Raw genomic sequence first — 21667 nt, 5'->3', positions numbered from 1 at the left:
TTCTGTGTAGGTACATTCAATACTTTACACTTTTTTTTCTTGATTGACGCCTAGTGGGCCCTTCGTGGACTCTTGGCCGGAAATAGAATAGTGCCCGGGTCTAGCGTTGCGGTGATGACGATCGCCGAGGGACCGGACCTGCGTCATCGACATCATCATCAATTGAGAGGGACAAGTTCCTGTCTCTCGACCTGACGGTTCCTGGGAGCTGTGATCACTTATATACCAAAATCTGATGGAGGATCTTCATCGTTTGTGAAGCTCAAGAGACATCAAAAATGGAAATTAGCAACGGTGCAGATATCGGTGGAATTTTCATTCAGAATCTGACTGCGCATCTGTCGATCCACCCGACCCACTCTCGGTGAAGCCACCGGCCTGTCCTCGGGCGTCTCCCGTGGACTCCCGTCAAAGACTTGCGATCTGTTGAGAAGCTCGAGACTGCGGCGTTATCCACTTGTGGCCCTATTCGGCACACCGAGTCTTGGAATGCTCTCTTTCGGCCCCTGGCCATCCCGACTTTGCCGAGCCGACTCGGGACCTTGCATAATGCAAGATCCCGACCAGACCCGATCTCCTGATTTTGGGTGGTGTGCTGGGCGTACAGTCATCGTCGGAGTTTTCATGTTCATATGTGAGATGTCTCTATTAAGTTCGGATGATAACCAGAGTCTTCTCAAGACGATGCGTGATTCTCATCGTATGCGATTCGGCCGGAGAGGGTACGCTGTAAAAATTCTCACGACACTCGCACTCGGCATGCCGAACACGGGATCAGTCGGGCTCGGCGGGTCCAGCAGAGAAAATCTTCGGCGAAACCATCGATCCTCACACTTTCCATGAGGTCCACTTTGACCGAGCGCTTTCCGCGATCGACGGTGGAGCCACCAGGGGAATGAAAATTTTCTGAAGCTGGCCCAGTCCATCAGCCCACCACTCGGACATCAATCAAGGAACACACAACGCATCACACCATCCTGGAAAAAGGGGCGCAACACCGCTGGTGGAACCACCGTCTCCGTTGCTGTGGTCTGGGCCAATGCCAAGGTGGTAGAGCATGCATGGCATTCTGTACAGCCCGTCCAATGATGGCAGAGAATCGCTTATCGTGCGACAGCAGCAGCAGCGGCGCTGTGTCTGATCTGCGATGATCGCTGACAAGGTGTTGCACTGAGAATGGATACCCAAGCAGGGGCTGGTTCGCCCTGGCTCTGACACTGGCTCTGGCTCTGAGTTTTCGTAGAACACAGGCCCTATCGGTCCGTCAGAGGGCCCGTTCAATGTAAACAGGCCCCACTTCTCGTTGGAAATGAAAAGCGTAATGTAATACAGTAAAACTTCGCTAATTTGAACGGAATTCAAAGTCAAGAGATCGGTCAGACTCATCGGGGAGGACATGATTTAGTTCGACACTGAGTACCTTCCGAATTCGGTGGCGGCGCCCCCTGGGACCTGAAAATAGGTCCAGAGGGCTGAATCATGGCCAGGACCGTCCGGGCCGCATTTCGTCCCTTCCACTAGGGTCGACTGTCAAACGAATATACACGAAAGGATTTGCAGACGCCGTTTTTTCGGAGCAACTATTTCTTACTTAAGCATCCACGAAGATGCGCATGTAGGGCAATTCAGTCACGTAGATCGTTGTGAGCGGGAAACAGAACAAGAAGGACTCATGCGTTAGGATCTTGAAGGCGCCATCTCACTATGCAACCCCATGTACGGGATAACAAATGGAAAGTTGGAGGATAGTTTGGAGAAATTTGATTAAAAAAAGATAAAAAGATAAAAAAAAAAAAAATTGAATTAGGAGCAAAACACTCGGTCGTTCAGACTACGAGTCCCGTCTGCAAATTTTGAGTTACTTCAGGAGAATCGGCCGGACTCGAGGCAATTGCTCACTCTAGGCCACCAACATGCCACTTATCTGCACACCAGCCCCCGTATTTGTACCTCCATGCGGTGGGAAGATGTTAGGTGTGACGGCCCCTGCAGCTTGAGAGTGAGAGTCAACCGTATTTTCTTCAAACTTCGCGTACCGGATCCCGCAAGATTGATTTCTGCATACACAGGCAGCTTGTAGATACATCTGATTTCGGTAAGTCTTTCCGATCTTTTCAAACAAATCAGGGCCGAGCAAAGTTGAGCAGGAACGAGACCGCGCTCGGCATGCCAGATTTTGGTACCTAGGTGGTACCTACATATCTGACGGCACACCTCTAGGTAGATAAATCAAATTTATGTGCTTGGGACAGCCATTCAAGTCGTACCATCACGTATCACAGCATTTGACCAAGTGGTATAAAGAGTTGGGCAAGGAAAACAAGGGTGATGACAATTTGGGATGCTCAGGACTTGATGGGCAGTTCCACAGTTCCCGGTATCTTGGTGCAGAGACAATACCACGTTCTGCATAAGTACATACTTTTAATTGGCTCAGGGCTACATACAAAGGGGTAGTGGGAGAGAAAAGTGCAAGGCTCAACCGCGGGAGAAATGATAAGCTACGTACCACCACAAGTACAATGTAATGGACCGCCCATCCAGTCTGGACAAGATGGGAATGGAATACCCTCAAACTTCGACGCCACGATGACATGAAGGAATCGCAGTACCATTATTTTTTTGATCGATCAAGCGTACAGGAAACTCGATTATGCTCTTGCTTCGGGAAGAGCTTCGCTCTGATTTGATCTCAAACCTAGGGGCCATAGTCCGTTATGTACTGTAGTGGCTGTCATACACCGACAGTCTCAGGCCGTACCTGAACTAGACTCTGTGCCCACGGAGCTCTAGGGAAGTCCCGGTGTGAAAAAAAAGAATGAAAGAAAAAAACTCTCAATTCCACAAAGAAGAGCGCTCCACTGGACAGACTACCTTACTCTATTTTACCAATCAGCATCGGCACCTGGATTCGGCCGTGCTGTCAACATAGGAGGGCTCACCTTTTCCGTTCTACTTTTTGGTGCATAGTATTAGCCATGAATATACTGTGGGATGGTTGTATCTAGCTGGAACATCAGATGTCGACGGGACATCGAGATATCTGCTTATAACCAGTCTGGATAGAAATAAGATAACCACGTAATATAAGAAATGAGAGAGAGAGGGAGAGAGAGATTGTCAAATTAAGATCATTGACGCAGCACCACAAGTGCAAATTGGAAAAATTGCCATGATTGTCCCAGCGAGTCTTGGTCTCGAATCCACGCAAGGGGAATATAAAAAACAGGTCAGATCCGTCAAGTACCCTTTGGTAGTAGGGACAGTTGTATAAGCAATTTAAAACCAAACCAGTCCAAGGCAGAGCTTATAAATGGGGAAGAAAAAAATTATGGCTCACAGCCTTAGGGCTCATGCACATTGCAAGAATGTTTCACAATTCCAAATTTCTGATTTATAAAGAACGATGAATATGCCCGTTCCGTCAACGCTACAACGTCCTAATGCCCATCCCAGCCCCATGATTCCTCGTTTGAGAAGCGGACAGAAAGTGGAATCCCCGGAGAGACTGGACCGAAGCTGTACTAGACCAGAGTCGTCCCGTCTAGTTCAGTGTGGAGTGGTAGGGACTCGGAAACACCTACAGATGGATGCATGGCCGTAGAGTGAGTCCCGGATGGCCTGGATGACTACGCATGCAGAATGGATGACAGGAACCGTGCACGGATCGACTGGTGTTGGTTATTTCCGTGCCTGAGAACATCATGCCAGGTAAGGTTACCAACGGTTGACGAAGAGGACCCATCCGAGAAAGGACGGCAAATATACCGCATAGTCGTAGAGCAACGTGACATCATTCCCATGTTGTGTAATTCTGGAAAATTGAACCACATGGTAATCTTCAGGCTCATTGGGCTAGATGTGCCTGGTGATATCTTCTTATCTACTACCTGGGTGGATCATTAATGGCCAAAAACCCACAGGAACGACAAATTGGGCAGTCAGTCGGTGGGCTTTTTTTCCCATCCCGGCTTTGCGAGATTCAAAATCCACGATGCTCAGAATCCTGCCAAGGCAACTAGTATTTCATGATCTATTGTCTGATTCGAAGCCTTGCCAATCACGAAGGTAGCACAGCCATTCCAGCGCATATAAAAATGCCGTACAGACCAGACGGGGGTTTTGTCATCATACTGTCAGTTGGACAGCTTAGTTCAGATGGACTGGGAATGGGGCTTGTCAACGTGGTTGAGATGTCATCCATGCTTGCATATCAGACTTTCTTCAAAGCTTCAATTGCTGGTCATGCCACAGGTGATGTTCCAAGTTTGAATGTACCCAGGATCAACACATCGCCTCGAGTATTCATGGACGTTGCGGAGACTTTCTTCATCTCTGATGAAAATGCAATGAAATGGATACTAATCCAACCAGAGATTGTGAAACGAGCCCTGGGCGGTGTCTGCCAATGACACATGGTCGTTGGTTAGATCCACAACCAGCACACGTGCTCTTGGGCTCTTCGCCTCCGCTATCTCTCGTGCGTAGCTGCCTTCTCCTCTTGTTTCTCAATTTGCTTGCTCTGATTACCGATGAACTCAAGATGGCCGCTCGGCTTCTTTGCCTCCTCGGCGTCAAGGGGACAGTAGGCCAATCACTTGCAGCACTGTACTTGCACGGGAAATGGCCATCGGTGGAATGCCTAGATCTCCATATGACCCAATGGGTCTTATGTGCATAGCCATCACAGCCAGTGATACCGAGACTGAGGGTCCGCAAGGGACTTGATCTAGGATGCCTGCATGAACCCGAAGCTGCTCACGATAACACGCTTCCTTGCGCAGCTCGTTGGGGACCTTCGAATCCTTTTCCTTTTCGAGACTGATTCTGCGCTCGAATAATCATGGAAAGATTGACACTTCAGATACTTTACAAAAAAGCTCTCGGTGCATTGGCTCCAAGCTATGAACCACGCGGGGACATTTCTGCCCATGGCGGAGGCTGCGGTGGTTGGTGGCCGGCCCATTCACGCTGCTCTTCGAGCGGATCACTACAGTGCAAGGCGCTGTGTCCATCGAATTGAAAGCGCTTCGAGGCGAGTATATCAATGATCATCACAGTGGGAAATAGGCATTCCAGAGTATAGGCAAACCGGTCAAGCTCTCCCGCAACCGTCGTCGCAGATTGCCCGGTCGTCTGTAATGAGTATGTGACAGCACGCAGGATGCCGATACAGCTGAGACTGGCGAGACGAATTTCGGTGGACTGTAGTAGATGACGGAAAACACCTCGGGTGGGGGAGCTCCAGGGTGATGTGCCGTAGGCGTCGTGGAGCAGGCGAATCAGAAAGGTAGCGCTGCTTGTCTCGACGAGAGCGATGGCGGTAAAATAGCCGAGGTGTAGATAGTCGATGCGGGTTTGGAAGGGTTGATTGGCTGCTAATTCAACTGCGCGAGTGACGGCGATTGTGATGCGAAGTGCGATAATACAGGTCATGAGAGACCAGAAGATGGTACGGAAGATGAGGGATGCACGGCCTTTCAGAGTGTGGATGAGGATTTGATAGCTATAAAAGGATAGACCGGCTTCTTGAATCTATCGATTGCCATAACGTGTGAGTTTTTCTATATCAGAGAGTTGTTGACAGGGGTAGGGAATGTATCAACGACCACGTACCAGCCAGAAAGTATCGGCGAAAACGCTGGCGGCGACTCGCTGCTGAACAGGCTTGCGCGTGTAAAAAGCAAAGTAGCAAAGACCGTTGGCGATAGTACAGGCGACAGAAACGATGATCGGCACGAGGTGCAGCGGTGACAGCCGAGTGATGACAGTTGCCCAAATTCCCGCCACGGTCAAGAACAGGCCGATAGTGCTGAGGATTGACCAGCTCAGTTCAAAATATGCAGGGACTTCCATTTCGATCGTGCGGAACGGCCCATTATTGGCAGTGGCAGATTGAGCATGGATCGAGGTCAGAATGCGGAGGGCGGCCCGAATGGATCGATCAAGTCATGAGTCAACGTTTCGGCCACGGTCAGGGATGTGACCTGCACGGCGACAGGATCTCACGCACGCGCGCAGCTTGCTAAGGCCCAGTCGATCACCAAAGAGTGCCTCGAGCGTGGGAGTGAAAGGAGGAAGAAGAAGTCGCCTTTGCTACAGAGCTCGGTCGGGAATCACCCTGAGCGACAAACCTAGAGTCGTATCACGAGCTCGGGGGAATGAAACTTGGACCATCCACGAACGATCCTTCAACGGCGCTCAAATGTTTGGCCGGGACATGGGCCCCCATGCGGGCACCATGGCTCCCACTCGGCTGAAACTGGGGAAATGGACGGGCCTTGATTGGATTCAGCCGGTCGGCCTGATCTAAGCGAATCCGGGGGAGAAACTCCACTGAACAGTGCGGTGCTGCTACACTGCCAAGGGTGGGGGTGAAGGGAGAAGTGAAGACTTAATCAGTGACTCCACGACTCGAGAGTTGCTCGAGACCACTGACTCCTCAGACACACGCTGGAATTGGCAGCTCCGTAGTGAGTTCATCCGGGGAACCAGTCGGACAAATGACGGACAATCACTTTCCTCCGATGCGAATTCTTCCGTGGCTGGTTCTCTTTTCCGGGTGTGGATCATGGATCGAGCACCCTAGAGTCCGGCTCGAAGTCTATGCAGGCGACGAATTGAGTTTGGGGTAGAGGATATTGACTGAGTTTTTGTGCTATCCGGTGTAAATGCATCAAGACACATGGCGATGCGACTTGCGGTTGTATACGTTACGGCCTGTCTACAACAGGTTGAGATGATCATCGAGGGACCAGAATCTGGAGAGGGTGTGGAGATGAGAAGCGGTTAGGCCTTCGCCGCCTGCGACCGCCTTTATGGCGAATTGATGAGATCGATTCAGGAAGGACGTCTCACGTCCTATCAAAGGTTGCATTTCAGGCTACCATTATTCAATAATACCGATCTCTCGATTACCTCCATCTTGCTTGCATTCGGATAATTCAGTGTGACTGGCACCCCAACATCATATTGATGGCGGGCAGAGGAAAGCAGCCACCTCACTACGGCGCAAGCTCGAGACTATGATAAATTTGTCTCATCATCGTTAGTTATATCCTGTGTTCATCGCCTCTCCAGTCAACAATCATACACTGATTGAATCACCGAGAGATCTGAATGCGCTCTTACTGCAGCGAGTATGAAATGGACAACGCTTCATGTATACGAGTGGAAGAAATGAAGAATACTCGTATCAATTATCTGGGATGAACCCGGCTGCCTACCTACATATACACCCAAATCCCATCTACTCTCTTCCAAAGCTAAGAATCCAGCTCCTCAATCAACGCAAAGTCCTCATTCCATACACCATCCAACCCAAACCAAAATTTTCTAAAAACAAGACAAATCCCAATAAACACCCAACAATAAACACACCTTTCCCATTCTCTCCCTCTCTCTTACACTGCAAATCTCCCCCCTAGACCCTAATGCCTCAAATCCCCCGCCCCCTGATCCCCCCACAACTCCGTAATCGAACCACTCCACGCATCAAAACTCCCCCTCGGCAGGATCCGCCGTCTCTCCAGCCTCAGAATCAAATACAACGCCCAGTACTGACAGTTCTGCGGTGGAATTCGATTCGCCTGTCGACTCACCTCGATGCCAAGTTCCACAGGAATGGTGCCTAGATAGTACTTGCAGCAGAAACTTGGGCTGTCGAAACGTTTGTTCGGTTCGATCATCATGCGGTATTGAATGCGACCTCTTGTATCGACCACGGAGTGATACCAGGTGCAGTGATCTGAGCCTGGGTGGACGAGGAGAATGATCCAGTGGACGGGTTGATTGGGGGACTGGGTGACGCAGCTGGTGAGCCAGATTTGATAGAGGGATTGGTCGATTTGGGAGGGCATTTTGGTGGGGAGGACTTTGATCTCACTGTGTGTGTGTGTGTGTGGAGTAGGCGGGATGTTTCTGCTGTTTACATTGGAGAAGTGAGGTAGGTTGAACGTACTGTGTGTGTAAAGAGGCTGCTGGATTTTTGAGCCTGGTCTGACAGGGGGTTAGATATTGATCGTTGTGGATCGGAAAGAGGGAATGGAGGTAAGGATGAAAAAGAATCTACGAGGGTTTAATAGGGACTCGTCGGATGACTGGGTCAGAATGAGACGGAGAAGGGCTCAAAGATGACAGGGTAGATTATCATGGATGCTAACAATAGAATCTGCCTTTGTGTTTTCGTGGGCAGCAACTAGAAAAGAAGAAGCAACAAGTTTAGCATAGCACTAGGAAGCGGTCGAGGATACCAACCTTACGTCTTTCAGCTCATTCACCGGTCAAAGAGCATTAACGATTCCCTTACTGCTCGGGAGTCAACCCAGTTGTGTTCGCTCAACACCGAGGCTACAAAGAAAGTCCCCCAAAGATGGGCGGAAAAAAACTACGAATCTTGGCAAACGAGATCCTTTCCATGAAAAGGGACATCTGTATTGATATATGCAGAATTCATCATGTCTAATTCAAGACTTTTCGGGTCCTCGTGACGGAGAGAAAGATCAATCAACATGAATGACTTAACCCCCAGCGACGTCGTATAAGCTGTGAGACCTTCGATCCACGGCCCGTCCAATGACACTGGCACGACGGGCATGTGAGCACAGATGCCGGGTGTGGATAATTCCCCCCGCGGCCCAGGCTCGCGACAGGAAGGTAACAAAGAAAAAGGATGAAAGAAGTGGGAATGGGAATACAACGCCAAACACCTTTGTGCACCCAGTACGGAGAGAGAAAGAAACCTGAGCCCCATTGTAATTCTGAGGATGATTAAGCAGTAGAATCTTAACGACGCTGGTTCTTGCCGATACCACGCTTGCCGGCGACCTGTAGGAGATAAGAGATTAGTGATCTGGCAGTCAAAATGGAAAAGGGTACACTGCGGTCGAGTCTGTAAACATACCAAGTGCTTCGCCAGCGAGACGGTGGTGTGACGATCAGCCTCACCCTGTCGGGCCATGCGGTTCATCTTCTTCTGACCCAGCTTGTGCAGGCGGTCGGCCTTGGTACGAGCAGTCTCATCAACCACACCATCATTACGACGGTCAGTCGCGGCCTGGCTACGGGCACGGCTCTTAGCACGGGCCAGGGCCTTGTGAGGATCATCCAGATCCATGGCATCATCCTCAGGCTCGCCGCGGGTAAGAGGACGACCGCGGACTTGGCTCTGGGAACGAGCACGAGAGCCAGCAGCATCGACGTCGTAGCCAGCGGAGTCGAGGCCGCGCTCCATCTCGGAGAGCTTCTTGGCCTTGGCAGAGCGAGGAATCTGGGCGCGATTCTTCAGCGACTTGCGCATCTTAGCGTCATTGCGCATCAGAGTGCGCTTCTCGCGGATCAGGTCCGCCTTCATGCGGGTATCGGCATCCTCGGCATCTTCAACGCTCTCGTCAGACTCGTAGTAGCCGTCAGCTTCCAGCTTCTCCTCCTCTTCCTCGAGAGCAGCCAGCTTCTTCTCGATGTCGGGGTCCACAAAGTCATAGATGTTCTTGCCGTTCCACACCTCGGGAATCTTGTCGTGGTTCCACTCCGAGTTGGCAAGGGTGTAGTCACGCTGCATGTCGAAGCTGTAAACACCAGCACCGCCATTCTCCTCCTCCAGATCGCGCTCGAGCTTCCGGCGGTTCGGGTCGTTCTTGTCGTACTTCTGGAGGTTCTTGACGGCCTCGGGGATGAAAGTCTCACGCGTAACACCTCCCATGGGCTGAGCGACGTGAATACGAGCCAAAACGTCGCCGAGACGGCCACCGGGGGTACCGGCGCTGTTGGAACCCGACTTCAGCTTCTGAGACACACGCTCGGCAAGCAACTTGTCACATGCAGCGTTCTTCACGGCGGTGACACCCTCGGTGGTGGTGCAAGAAACCTGGAGCATCTCGACATCTCCAGACTTGAGAATCTCCTGGAGCTCGGCTTGCTGCTCGGGATCCAAATCCTCCGGGCGGCGAACATCAATCTTGTTCACCACGATGTAGACGATCTTGTTGGCGAACAGAGGCTTGATACTGTGGAAAAGCTTGATCTGGTCGGTGACGGAGTATCCGCACTGCTCGGACAAATCCATAAAGTAAAGAATGGCAGAGCGCAAATGAGCAACGGCTGTGATTGACTGCATTTCAATAGTGTTCATCTCCTCGAGCGGGTGGTCCAGGATACCGGGGGTATCGATGGCTTGGAAGCGCAGGTATTTGTAGTCGAAGTGGCCGACAAACAATGACTTGGTGGTGAAGGCATATGGCTGAACGTCGACATCGGCACGAGTGATGCTGCGCAGGAAGCTGGACTTGCCGACATTGGGGTAACCGCAAATGAGGAGAGTACGGGTATTGGGGTCAATGGAGGGGAGACGACCCAAGTGCTGGCGGACCTGCTCCAGGTAGACCAGGGGGTCCTTCAGACGGCGGCAAATGGTGGCCATGCGACCGAGCGCAGCACGTTTGAGCTGCTTGCACTGGAAAAGTGATTGGGCATATTTGATCAGACGGACATAGTCGCGGGAGACACTCTCAATCAGGTGCTTGGCAGTGGAGACCTGGCCAAGGGCAATACGGAAGTGGTCGGCATCGTACAGCGTGTTCATCAAATCCTTGTCTGCGGGTAGATTAGCACATGCGTTGGATTTGCAGTCGGGCGGCGCAGGGGCAAAAGAGGGAGCAAAAAGAACACTTACGGAATGGGTGAATGTCTTGCAGGCGAGGGAATCCATCAAGGATCGCCTGGAACTTCTCACAGAAAGTTTCCTGGGTGTACTTGACCTTACGGGTGTAGAAACCTGCAGCGGTGAAAAAAAAAATCGCGATTAGCCGCACAGTCTTTATCGATAACCCATCTGATTTTCGTGTTGCCTGCGATCGTTTCTCGCAACGTCCGACCGGTATAATGACCGTAGAGTCATGGGATTTCCATACCTCGAATACGACTGATCTTGAATCCAGCACGAATTTGAGTGGGCAACTGTCTCTGAGTGCGACTCAGGACAATGTCCAGAAATTCCTGGCTGGTAGGCACAGGCGCAATCTAGCGATGGAGAATGGTCAGTGAGAAACGCTCGGTGAGACGCTCAGGCACAGGAATGGGAAGTACACACGTCTTTCCACGTCGTCTTCATGATGATCCACAGGAGTCAAGCCAAGGAGGTATATTGACTCTAAAGTGGCCAAGTTGATGAGGGATTCAGACCAGTCGCTCCATGGGAAAAAATTGTTTGGCGGACATTTTTCTGCCGGGCGGCAAGGAAATGCGGGGACCTGGATTGGGCGTGGTAACCGAGCCACTTTTAAACTTAGCCTCGTTCCTGGCTGGACGGATGGGCGCTCTCCTGGCATTGCTGTTCCGCCATAGATGGACAAGACCAGACAAACCGTATCGGGTCATGTGTCGGGTCTTCTTCCGGATTCGTGCCGGAGTCAAAGGAACGGCGCTGATACGCCCAAAAGACCAGTCGATTACATTTGTCAAGCAGGTGACCGAATATGGCTCAGGATAATTTGCATATTGGACAATCTACAGTATGTGTGGCGAGGGAGGGAATAGACCGTCTTGCTACTCATCGACATCGCATTTGAACTATATTACACACTTGAAGATTGAGGGAACCTTCCCAGCCCTCTTTTTCCTTCACTCATGACAATGGTCCTCATGAACCACCCACCTTCAAAAGGAAGATTCAGTTAACTCCGGATCCCTTTGGAATCCCCTAAAGACCAATACCGATAACCAGGTACAGCGCATGTTGACGCATAGGACGAGAAGAAAGGCGAGCAGGACAGACAAAGTACAGATAATAGCGGAAGAGATGGGTCGAGTCGCAAAAGTGGGTAGAGGAGAAAAGTCAACAGACATTCACAATCATGTCAAATAATATCCGGTTTGTTTTTTTTTTCGTATCAATTCATTTCCTCGTTGCCATCGTTGCCAAACTCCAAGACCTAGTAAAGCGTGTACGTTAGTTTGAAGTCGTTCCAACAAGGCGCTCTCCAGATGATGAGAAAGAGTAAAAGCAGGCTGGGTCCGCCATCTCGAGTTCAGCAACTTACCAAATCCACCCAGCCACCTCCGCCAAATTGACACTTGCTGGGACCACGCGACTCAAATCCGAATGACTCGTAGAAAGGCACCAGGTGCTCGTGGGCAATGATCGCGATGCGCTCGGCAATCTGGGCTTCCCGGATCCGGTGGATGTAAGACTTGAGCAAAGTGCTGCCGACCTGCTTTCCTTGATGCTCCGGGAGCACTGCGAGCGAGTGAATTGCAATGGTGCTGCCACCCTCCTCGTGTCCGACGGCCTGATTGTCTTCAAAGGTCCAGCGCTGTGAGTGCCAGTCCTTGGGTAGCCGCATCGCGCGGTCCGTCACCAAAGGCTCACTGGTGCGGGTTGCGATGATGTGTCCGACCAAGGTGGGACGGGGTTTGGGCTGGTTCTCGTCAAGGACGGGCAATGTGAACAAGCCGAGGCTGAGTTCCGGACAGCGCGTCAAGCGGTAGATGAATTTCTCACGCGAACAGCGCTCTGGCTCCGGGAAGGCATTTTCCACTGCGACACAATCCTCCACGTTCGAGGCGGAAAGGAGTTGTACAAATGGGTGGAGTTCGTCCAGCTTGGTGCGGTGGTGAGTTGGTGGCCGTCGGTACCAGTAAGGGTAGTCATTCGCGTCGTCTTGGTCGACCGCAACATAGTCCTCATCTACCTCATCATCGTCCTCGGGATCATCGAGAGGGAATCCCCCACCCGTGATGGAGATGCCGGCACGGTCGAGGATCTGAGCCAGGTCGTGATTGTTGGTGCTGGACAAGGAATGGAAGTCGTCATCGTTGGCATTGGATAACGGCTTCAAGCCCGAGGTGTCTGGGCCTGACATGGACTCTGACGAATGCTCACGCAAATTCGACATTTTGGTCGGTCGACAGTTGATACTTGGCGATCCAAAGTCCTAGGTATGGAGTGATCACAAGACCAAGAATCAGGTCGCGCGTTTGAGGTGAACCGAACCGACTCGCACGTTGCGCTTTTCGATTTTTCCTGCAAGGGGACCCAGCAAGGTGGCGTCGATCGGGGACAGGAGGGGTGATGCAGTCTAGACCGGTGGGGGTCTGAGTGGACAGCCCAAACGTACTCGCAGTCTAACGCTGACCAATTCAGAGAGGCGCAATTGACTTTAATTGCTTGGTTGCCTGAGGTGAACCCAAAGCAATTTCAACGATGTTGAAGTTGGAAACGGTGGGCCTCTTCTGGTGCGGGTTCTCGTTCTTCGGGACAAAGTTTTCACTCTCTTCAAAAGGCAATCAGAATTTCTGACTGGAGGGGGCAAATGTGCGGGAACGCAAGGAGAGAGCGGCGGTGGCGGGCGCCCGGATGGGGCTGGAGATATGGAGCATCTCCAATCTTGACTTGATTTTTTTTCACCCTTCCTACACGGAGAAAAGAAACAAAGCAGAAAATGATCGCATTGACGTAGATGTAGTTCGGTTCTCTACAAGATGCGTAAAATCCCCGCCGATGTCAAGGATTAAAAGTCCTGAACATAATGCAGAGCGTGGAAGAGCAAGGGTGGCGCAGACATGGATTGGACGGGTGACACTAGCGATACCACACCCCCCGGCTTCTCCTCTTTCTTGCGTACCAACCCACCAGTTGCTCGGACCTTTGCTGGTACCTCGCAGATACGACTGTCCCAAGCCAACAGATTGATTTCTCCTCCCTAGTAAGCTTATGCCGCATGGATCTCATCGCTCGGGTATTTTTCAGAAGAATGTTCAACGGCAAAGACCACCCTCGTCACCGCTTGCCTGTCTGCTTGGTTGCGATGGCCCCAAGTCTGGTGGCCCAAAAATCACGAGTTTGTAGCTGCGTACTCCTTGGAAGACATGGCCAATCCAGGACGACAGAGAGTCCATACCGAGTCAGTTCTACCTGCATCCCGCGGTGGACAAGAGCCAGCAGTCGACTTGGGCTTGAAAGCAGGCAGCATAAAGTTACGAGAGGGATGGATCCCAAGATGCGGGGGTCTCCATTTTTGAGTTGGCCAGTCAAGTGTCGATCTGGAGAATTTCTAGAATCTCTCTTTCGGGCTACCCCAGATCCCTCGGATCCCACATGGCGCGCATCTGGTGGGAGGACATATTGAGGTGCGCCGGTGTTACGTTACAGTGTCGGGATGGACCTACAGAGACAAAGACTGATAGGCTCACGGGGCTACTGACCCAACATAGTACATGACACTGGTTTACGGCCAAGTACCCTTGACTCTTTGGTATAAGGATGTCTTGTCCATCAATTCGAGGTAGTCGGTGGTGGGCTCGGATAATCACACATTTGCAACAAGAAACGACTTTCTGTTTTGGGATTGCTCTTCTGTTGTTTTACGACAATCAGGGTGGGTGCTGCTCTAGCAGAACCTCAAAGGTAGCAAGAAACGTCATATAAAATGTGGTCAGAGAGAGAAGGTATCCAAGCGATGGAAAAAGGTACCTAGAGATTGCCAGAAATACCCCTGGTGTTGTTTTTGGTGGTTATGGAGTTCACGCGGATTGACTGCTGCCGAGGAGGCCTTTGCGGTATAATGTGTTGTCAAGATCTAGTAAATGATGGCTTATGATGGAGGGATAGTTTATGCTATCAAGCCTCGCAAGTACCGTAGTCTTGTCGGACGAGACCCCCAAGTGGGAGGACCACAAGATGGAAAGACTGGCACAACCACCTGGTGGTTGGTGATGGGCAGGGAAGCAAACTCTGTGGAGCCCATACGGCTGGTTGTGCTTGCGAGAAGCTGGGTGGGTGGGAAGTCGGATAGTCATTACTAGCCGCGGACTTTTTTTTCTGATTTTTTTTTTCAAGGAACTTCAAAGCTGGAAAGCTTTGCATTTTCATTTCAAAAGCAGGGGCGTTATGCATAGGTGGGTTGAAAATTGACCCTTCCCGGAGCTAGCATCGTGATGCTATTCCCGAGCATCGACGGGGCGAGAGCGAGCATCGAGAAAGTTTGTATGGGAGCACCAAGGCTGTGGGTTCGATTCACGGCATGAGCAAAGTTTCAATCTAAAGGACATAGGAAGGAACCAATTTTCATGGTCAGGTGAGTGGGCGAGCGAAGAGCCTATCGTCTCCAGAGTGGAAATGTCTGCTCATGTGGTTCAAACACAGGCTTCAACCGACCTCTTTCCATGTGACATGAGTAGCAAGAAGCTTTCATAATTCCCGCAACCCACCGAGCACGTATTCAATATGAACGTGGCATGGTTGCGACACTTGACCACACGACCTTTGGCCATGGTCAGAGATACAAAATCATAAATGAAACATCACCTATGCTTCATTGCTCACCTCAGCCTCTGGGATCTTCTTTCCGCAGCCCGAGACCCTCGCCGACCGACGTCAGACTGCTGGGAGCCCGAGGCGGAAGCCAATGCCGGGGCCGAAGAGCGGCCGAACGGCAAAGTTGAAGCGTCAAGAAGGTACAGCCAGTCGGCAGCGGAGATAAGGCGGAACTTCGTACACTCGTTCCTGTACCCCAGCCCAACCCCATGTACCGAAAGCCTTACTGCAATAGAGTCATACTGATGGACAGGTCTCTACAGGGGTAGATACATGGGCCGGAACGCTATCTGGATGGCCTGGAATTGATAACAGAAAAAAGGCCAAATGAGTATAATATTCGGTTCGAATCACGACCGATAGTTCGTCAGCCGAGTCTGACAGGATGTATATGCACATCTCTCGGACCCGCACCACCACGAGCGGAGAGCGCAAATCCCTCCGTCTGACGATGCAGGCGGTGAATCTGTACCGCGGATGTGTCATGCGGCCTTGATTTCCGTGGGACCTGAGTGAATTTAAAAAAGCCCTCGTGGACTGGGGACTCCTATTATTTTTCTCGTGACTCTTTGGTGTCTTTCCCGAATTCGAATTCTCGCCTTGAACGAGCTGTATGGTTCGCTCGCTTCTCGCCGACTGCGTGCGCGGTCGCTGATCGACAATGAGCTCCCGAACATTTTCCCGGCCTTGGGCGGTTCCGGCCTCGCTCACCAAGGTACACACACACTCCCATGCGTTCTTGAAACAAGATGACCCCATACTCGGAACAGAACATCGAATAACTGAGCAAATTTCCCCTATCCAGCAACATGTAGCGCGCAGTCACGGACCGGCTTTGCGACGCCCGGCGCAACCTCGACCAATTAATGCGGCCTCGCAGCAGGTGGCCGAGTCATCAAACACCAGTGACAATGGAGATCGACTGGGCCGTCGAGCCAAGGAAAAGATGCTGGACAAGGTATTTTCTATGGAGAAGATGTGTGGGTTGTTCGGATAAGCGCACGCTAATGAGTGCTATGTGGTCGGATGTCAGGAGTTCTTCCTTAGCTTGCTAAGCTCAGCGTCAACCAAACGTGAAGCAAAGTCGTACCTGTCGCGGTTGAAGGCCACCGCTGCGAAGGAAGATGCACTCTCAAATCGAACAACGACCTCGATATCTCACACGCACGGGCCGAAATCTACGCAGGATCCTTCCTCATCGTCCGAAGTCAATTCCGGATCGTTTTATGATGCGCCCAGAGCGGTACACGACACACCAGTCTTTCGGCAGGAGAAGACTCCCGTTTCTCGAGAACAAGGGGCATCTGGACAGCTGAATCTAGCTCTGATCAAGCTGAGTACCCCGCAAGAACTGGACAATGAGACGGTGGACGGTGTGGCAAAGACCCTTTCACAATTGGTGCGTCTTGGAATGGCTTGCTGTGTTGTGGTTGATCCGGGCTGGAACAAGGATGAAAATGCACAAATGCGATCGGTTGCAAGTGAGCAAGCCACACGACTTGCCAACGCCGTGGATGCACAGCCGGACTCTAAATCTTTCTGCCTCGATTCAATTCTTTCCCTCTCCGAAACGGATCCGGGCTTGATGACCGTTACTTCGCGACAGAGACTTTTACGGCCTCTGCGGGACGGACATGTGGTGGTCATTACACCAATTGCGTACAGTGACGAGACTCCGCGGGCCATCCCAGTGTCTGCGAATGAGGCAATCTTGACTCTCACTAGGGAGTTCGCGGGCCTGTCAATGACTTCTTCCCCGGACGAAGACCCGACTGTCACTGCAGAAAAAGTGAATGCACTCCAGCGAGAAGTCTCTGTGGACCGGGTCATCTTACTGCATCCGTCTGGAGGCATTCCCGCTTTCCGCGGCCCGCAGGAATCACATGTTTTTATCAACATGGAGCAAGAATTCGAAGACATTGCGACAGAGTTGTCTGCCGCGCAACGCATGTTTGCCGGGGCAGCCCGTGGCCCAGTTCATCCGGAAACAAAGTCTGCACTTGAATTTTCGGGTGAGGAGTCGATCTCCAAGCTTCACCACTCGCCTCACACCGTAGGTCAGGTGCTGGACGGACATCTTGACAATCTCCGGCTATCACAGCAAACACTGGCAATGCTCCCTTCCACTTCTTCCGGGATTATTACCTCTCCCTATGAAGTTGCCAAGTCCGCTCGTCCTCGAGAGGTCAATTCCAATTTATCCGCAGTTGGCACACGACGCCAGCGCAACCCCCTCATTCACAATCTTTTGACAGACAAGCCGCTCCTGTCGTCATCTCTTCCTCCTGGTCGCCGCAAGACGATCAACCACGCCAGCACTGTCAGCGCTCCTTCCTCTCATTCCACATTCGTCAAGCGTGGCATGCCCTTGACTATGCTTCCGAACCCTTACGTGCAAATGTGGACGGCTCACAGTCAGCCCCGCTTGAAGCTCGATGACCCCTCCATTGATCTGCCACGACTGGTGCATCTGATTGAAGACTCGTTCGGACGTAAGCTCGACGTCCGGGATTATCTCGAGCGAGTCAATGATCGACTTGCCGGCCTGATTATTGCCGGTGAGTACGAGGGGGGTGCAATTTTGACGTGGGAAGCACCCCCGGGGGTGGTGGATGATGGTAGCGAAGCCAGTGCGGCACGGATGGTCCCTTACCTGGACAAGTTCGCAGTACTCAAGCGCAGCCAGGGTGCGGGAGGCGTCGCCGACGTGGTTTTTAATGCGATGGTACGCACTTGTTTCCCGAACGGAGTCTGCTGGCGAAGTCGCAAAGACAATCCCGTGAACAAGTGGTACTTTGAACGATCCATTGGGACGTGGAAGCTGTCCGATAGCAACTGGACCATGTTTTGGACCACACCTGGGTTGGTGGACAATCCTCAACGGTTCCGAGATTATGAAAATGTCTGCAGAAATATTCAACCTAGCTGGGCGGATCACAGCAACGTTGTTGACTGAGTGAGCTGGAGGGCTTGCATATATGGATGGCACATACAATACATACAGGGGTCGAGGGGCAATTGTCATTTCTTGCATATACAAATAAACCGTCTATATGATGGATGTTTTTTTATCTCTATACCTTTTGTCTTTCAAGGGGGCTGAGCTCACTATTGCAATCTGTGTCCAAGCTCAGATGCTCTCCGTCTCACTTTTGGGTGTTGGTATGATTTTGCATATTTAAGGCAGACTTCGATCTGGAAGAGCCAATGCACCATTTCCATGGATGTACACCTCCGTACTCCAGTAAATCTTCAAAGGAACCGTAGAGAAGTATAAAATAGTAACACCATAAACATTGTTGCAATAGGTTCTTGTCATGTGACACTCGACAGCCCCCAAGAAATCGACGTGAACTTCCCCACTTGAGTCTAGCCCCCCTGGCCCTGGCTCATCATCTCCATCACAGTCAACCTGCGAGGCCTACAACACCGCTTGGAATTCCCTTTCGACCTCGACCTCTCCAACTCCCTCAATGGCGCCATGAAACGATGCCAATCTGCATTGAATGCTCGTATCCGGTCTCGCACCTGTACAGCGCCTACAGTCGTGCGGATGACCGCTCTCAGGGCAAGGGTGTCCGACTGACCCAGTGTCCGCGCTGCCAGCGGTTCGCCGATAAATATGTCGAATACGATTTTGTGGTCATTTTTATCGACCTCGTGCTCATCAAGCCCCAGGTATGGATACACAAGTGGCAACAAAGGGGTGATCTCCAACACTGACGGACTGTGTGATGAAGGTGTATCGCCATCTTCTCTTTAATCGGCTCGGACGAGACGACAACCTCTTCGATGTATGGCATATGAATAAAGTACACGAACAGGAGATGGAATGCTGATCGAACCCCTCCGCAGCGATCGATCATTCGGCTTGGAGTTCTGTTGTTGCTGTTTGACGTCTACTTGACCTGGGCTCGTCTCGAGAGAGATCCCTCCCTCGCCACCACTTTTATTGCCCGCACTCCCATCGTCGTTCAATACCTCTTTTTCCTGACACTCAATGCGATCGCAACCCTTGCGCATCACTTTACTGTCCGCGTTCTGGCCTCCTTACTAGTCCCGCAGTCCCATCGCTACAGCGCCCCCGTCCCCGATGCCACTTGCCCGCCGCCCAGTGGTGCAGCCAGTCTCGGCGACTCGACGACGACGACGACCACCCCCTTCCGTCCGGTCCTCCCACTCCCACCATACGTGCATCCCCATCATCAGCGTCGGCGAGCAACGGGGGACAGCAATTGAGCTCACTCGGGTTACCCGCCGCGAAGTTGACACCAAATCTACACACCAGTGTCTCGACCGAGACCACATCACCTCAAGACGCCTTCTCCGCGATGACCCAGGCGCAAGTCTCATTACCACAGCGCTCATCGCACGCCCCTCCGTTGCAGCGCGTATCCACGGCGCCTATTCAAAACATTCGACCCCTTCCACCCCCTACAGCCGCAAGCCCAACTGCTATTAGTACTGCGCTGCTAGTGAGCAGTTGCGCGAAGCTGTTCCCTATTCTCCTGGTGATATGGGGTGCAGACGGTATTCACACTGGTCTTGCTAATCCCTCGGCTCCGCAGAGCGCCGTTCGTAAGGGGATTGGCGCCTCCAAGGCGGCGCTTTCATCAGCCCGCGATACCTCTGCGTCACCCTCCCTGTTGGAATCTTATCTGGCTTCCGCTGAGGTCTTGCTGCGGCCATATTTGCCCACGCAGTACCTCACGGGGCTGTTTAACCTGCTCGCTTCGTTGCTGTCCTTGGGCGTGGTAGATGCGCATCTCGTGCTTTTAAGTAATATCGAGGCATTGTACATCCTGCTCGGGTGTGGTTACTTGCGATCCGTGGTCGTTGCAGTCGCAGGGCAAGTGGCAAGGTGGGCGGTTCAAAGAGTGATACTTGGAGCGGTTGGGGTTGGATGAGAAATACCGATCTTAGGGGTTGGAATTCCAATCTCGAAAGTTTCTATTCAAGAGTTACGAAGTCTAAGAACCTGCGTAAAATTATGATCTGATCTATCCACGTTGCAGAGGACGAAACAATCATGCAAGAATTCCCTCCACCCGTCTCGTCTCAATACCCACCAAGTCGAAAATGCACTACAAGATATATCAATATCAGTGTGTAGACACTCACGCCACAGATCTGTTTTCCATGAATATAAGAGACCTGATAAAGAACAGACCTGACACCAGTGAAGGAAGAAAGAGGGAGGGGGGGGAAGGAATAGTTGATATCACAAGATATACAGAATGAAAGCAACAAAAAAAAAACACCCGCAACCCAAGTGCATATAACATGATAAAACCCCAAGAAATCAGATCAATCAGCAGTCTCCTCTTCGAACTACCTCCACGCTGAGCCGGGCTGATCGAGAGAACCAAAACAAAGAGATGCCATAGGCAGTAACATCCGTCCTGTTCACTTCATTGTCACAGACTGGCGCATGTTCATATGTCGCAGTCCCTGCAAGTACTGATCCCCTCTCCCATCTCCTCTATACGTGTCTGCCTGTAGACGTGATCGTCAAATCGATCGGACGAAAATAAAATCAACCAAGAAAGCCCAAAATTCCAAACTTCATCAAATAACAATGTCAAAAGTTCCGCCTACTCTGATGAGTGACCGGGTCGGATGTCGGTTCTCTTGGGTGCAATGAGGGGATGTAACTGGGCCATAAAGACAATTGCTAAATTCAGGAACATATTAGTTTCCGTTGGGTATGCCGAGTCTGTGTCCGTCGAGAGTTGAAGGAGAAAGGTTGGGAATATACGTACCCCACATCAAATAACATGAGACGAACGAGAGAATAAGCGTGCTGCGCCAGACACTATTTTCAGAAGAGAAAAAAAGGAGATTAGTAAAAAAGAAAAGAGAAAGGGAAAAAACTTCAGCGTGGAGCGCATTATTGCCGAGAATAAGATCAAGAAATTCTGGGAAGTATCCCCTTCCTTTCTGCGAACTCGACGCAACGCAACAGCTTCACAGGGACAAGACATGGGACACATACGTTTGGGTTTCGCCCTTGGGGCTAAAGAACCACGCAGCTAGTGAGAGAGCCACAATGACAATGAGACCAACGAGAAGACTCCATCTGAAAGCGACACAAGCGCAGAGAGCGTCAGTTTCTGAGTAATTCCACCTGATCTGGTGCATACGGGCGCACGGTTAGGTTGGCATCGCCAGCTTGACGCTAGAACCCACTGCCACCGGTAGCAGAGACTGAGAGGACCCAGACACTGCACGAATTCACATACCCGTTCGCCATTTTGGATTATCCAGGACCTAGCTGGGCCCAGTGTCGGTTTTCTTCCAAGGTTCGATTGATTGCGGATTCCCCGTGATGGGAGCAGGCGCTGTTGATGCGGGTAG

At 51.5% G+C, this 21667-nt stretch overlaps 8 protein-coding genes across 8 annotated transcripts; 3 read left to right on the top strand and 5 right to left on the bottom strand.

Moving 5' to 3' along the window:
• Positions 1-4097: 4097 nt before the first annotated feature.
• POX_e07163 (uncharacterized protein) lies at positions 4098-4412 on the top strand (the record flags this gene model as incomplete). The annotated part of the gene is made up of 1 exon (XM_050115972.1): positions 4098-4412. One exon carries the CDS (start codon positions 4098-4100, stop codon positions 4410-4412), a length of 315 nt encoding a protein of 104 aa, XP_049968432.1.
• Positions 4413-4902: 490 nt separating this feature from the next.
• Positions 4903-5856, bottom strand: POX_e07162 (uncharacterized protein; the record flags this gene model as incomplete). The annotated part of the gene is made up of 2 exons (XM_050115971.1): positions 4903-5535; positions 5617-5856. The coding sequence occupies 2 exons, from the start codon at positions 5854-5856 to the stop codon at positions 4903-4905; spliced, it is 873 nt and encodes a 290-aa protein (XP_049968431.1).
• Positions 5857-7430: 1574 nt separating this feature from the next.
• POX_e07161 (uncharacterized protein) lies at positions 7431-7859 on the bottom strand (the record flags this gene model as incomplete). The annotated part of the gene is made up of 1 exon (XM_050115970.1): positions 7431-7859. One exon carries the CDS (start codon positions 7857-7859, stop codon positions 7431-7433), a length of 429 nt encoding a protein of 142 aa, XP_049968430.1.
• A 925-nt stretch (positions 7860-8784) lies between these two features.
• POX_e07160 (Nucleolar GTP-binding protein 1) lies at positions 8785-11107 on the bottom strand (the record flags this gene model as incomplete). Its single annotated transcript, XM_050115969.1, has 5 exons — positions 8785-8826; positions 8903-10590; positions 10670-10771; positions 10908-11016; positions 11087-11107. The coding sequence occupies 5 exons, from the start codon at positions 11105-11107 to the stop codon at positions 8785-8787; spliced, it is 1962 nt and encodes a 653-aa protein (XP_049968429.1).
• Positions 11108-11885: 778 nt separating this feature from the next.
• On the bottom strand, positions 11886-12890 carry POX_e07159 (uncharacterized protein; the record flags this gene model as incomplete). Its single annotated transcript, XM_050115968.1, has 2 exons — positions 11886-11927; positions 12036-12890. 2 exons carry the CDS (start codon positions 12888-12890, stop codon positions 11886-11888), a joined length of 897 nt encoding a protein of 298 aa, XP_049968428.1.
• Positions 12891-15971: 3081 nt separating this feature from the next.
• Positions 15972-18266, top strand: POX_e07158 (Amino-acid acetyltransferase; the record flags this gene model as incomplete). Its single annotated transcript, XM_050115967.1, has 2 exons — positions 15972-16268; positions 16344-18266. The coding sequence occupies 2 exons, from the start codon at positions 15972-15974 to the stop codon at positions 18264-18266; spliced, it is 2220 nt and encodes a 739-aa protein (XP_049968427.1).
• A 533-nt stretch (positions 18267-18799) lies between these two features.
• On the top strand, positions 18800-20217 carry POX_e07157 (uncharacterized protein; the record flags this gene model as incomplete). The annotated part of the gene is made up of 4 exons (XM_050115966.1): positions 18800-18988; positions 19051-19104; positions 19166-19475; positions 19520-20217. The coding sequence occupies 4 exons, from the start codon at positions 18800-18802 to the stop codon at positions 20215-20217; spliced, it is 1251 nt and encodes a 416-aa protein (XP_049968426.1).
• A 687-nt stretch (positions 20218-20904) lies between these two features.
• POX_e07156 (V-type proton ATPase subunit e) lies at positions 20905-21563 on the bottom strand (the record flags this gene model as incomplete). The annotated part of the gene is made up of 4 exons (XM_050115965.1): positions 20905-20984; positions 21073-21125; positions 21306-21389; positions 21553-21563. The coding sequence occupies 4 exons, from the start codon at positions 21561-21563 to the stop codon at positions 20905-20907; spliced, it is 228 nt and encodes a 75-aa protein (XP_049968425.1).
• Positions 21564-21667: the final 104 nt, after the last annotated feature.

Source organism: Penicillium oxalicum, chromosome V, assembly GCF_001723175.1.
Source record: "Penicillium oxalicum strain HP7-1 chromosome V, whole genome shotgun sequence".
Classification (NCBI taxonomy): domain Eukaryota; kingdom Fungi; phylum Ascomycota; class Eurotiomycetes; order Eurotiales; family Aspergillaceae; genus Penicillium; species Penicillium oxalicum.
Note: the sequence above shows the minus strand (reverse complement) of the source record. Positions and strands in the feature narration are given on the sequence as shown.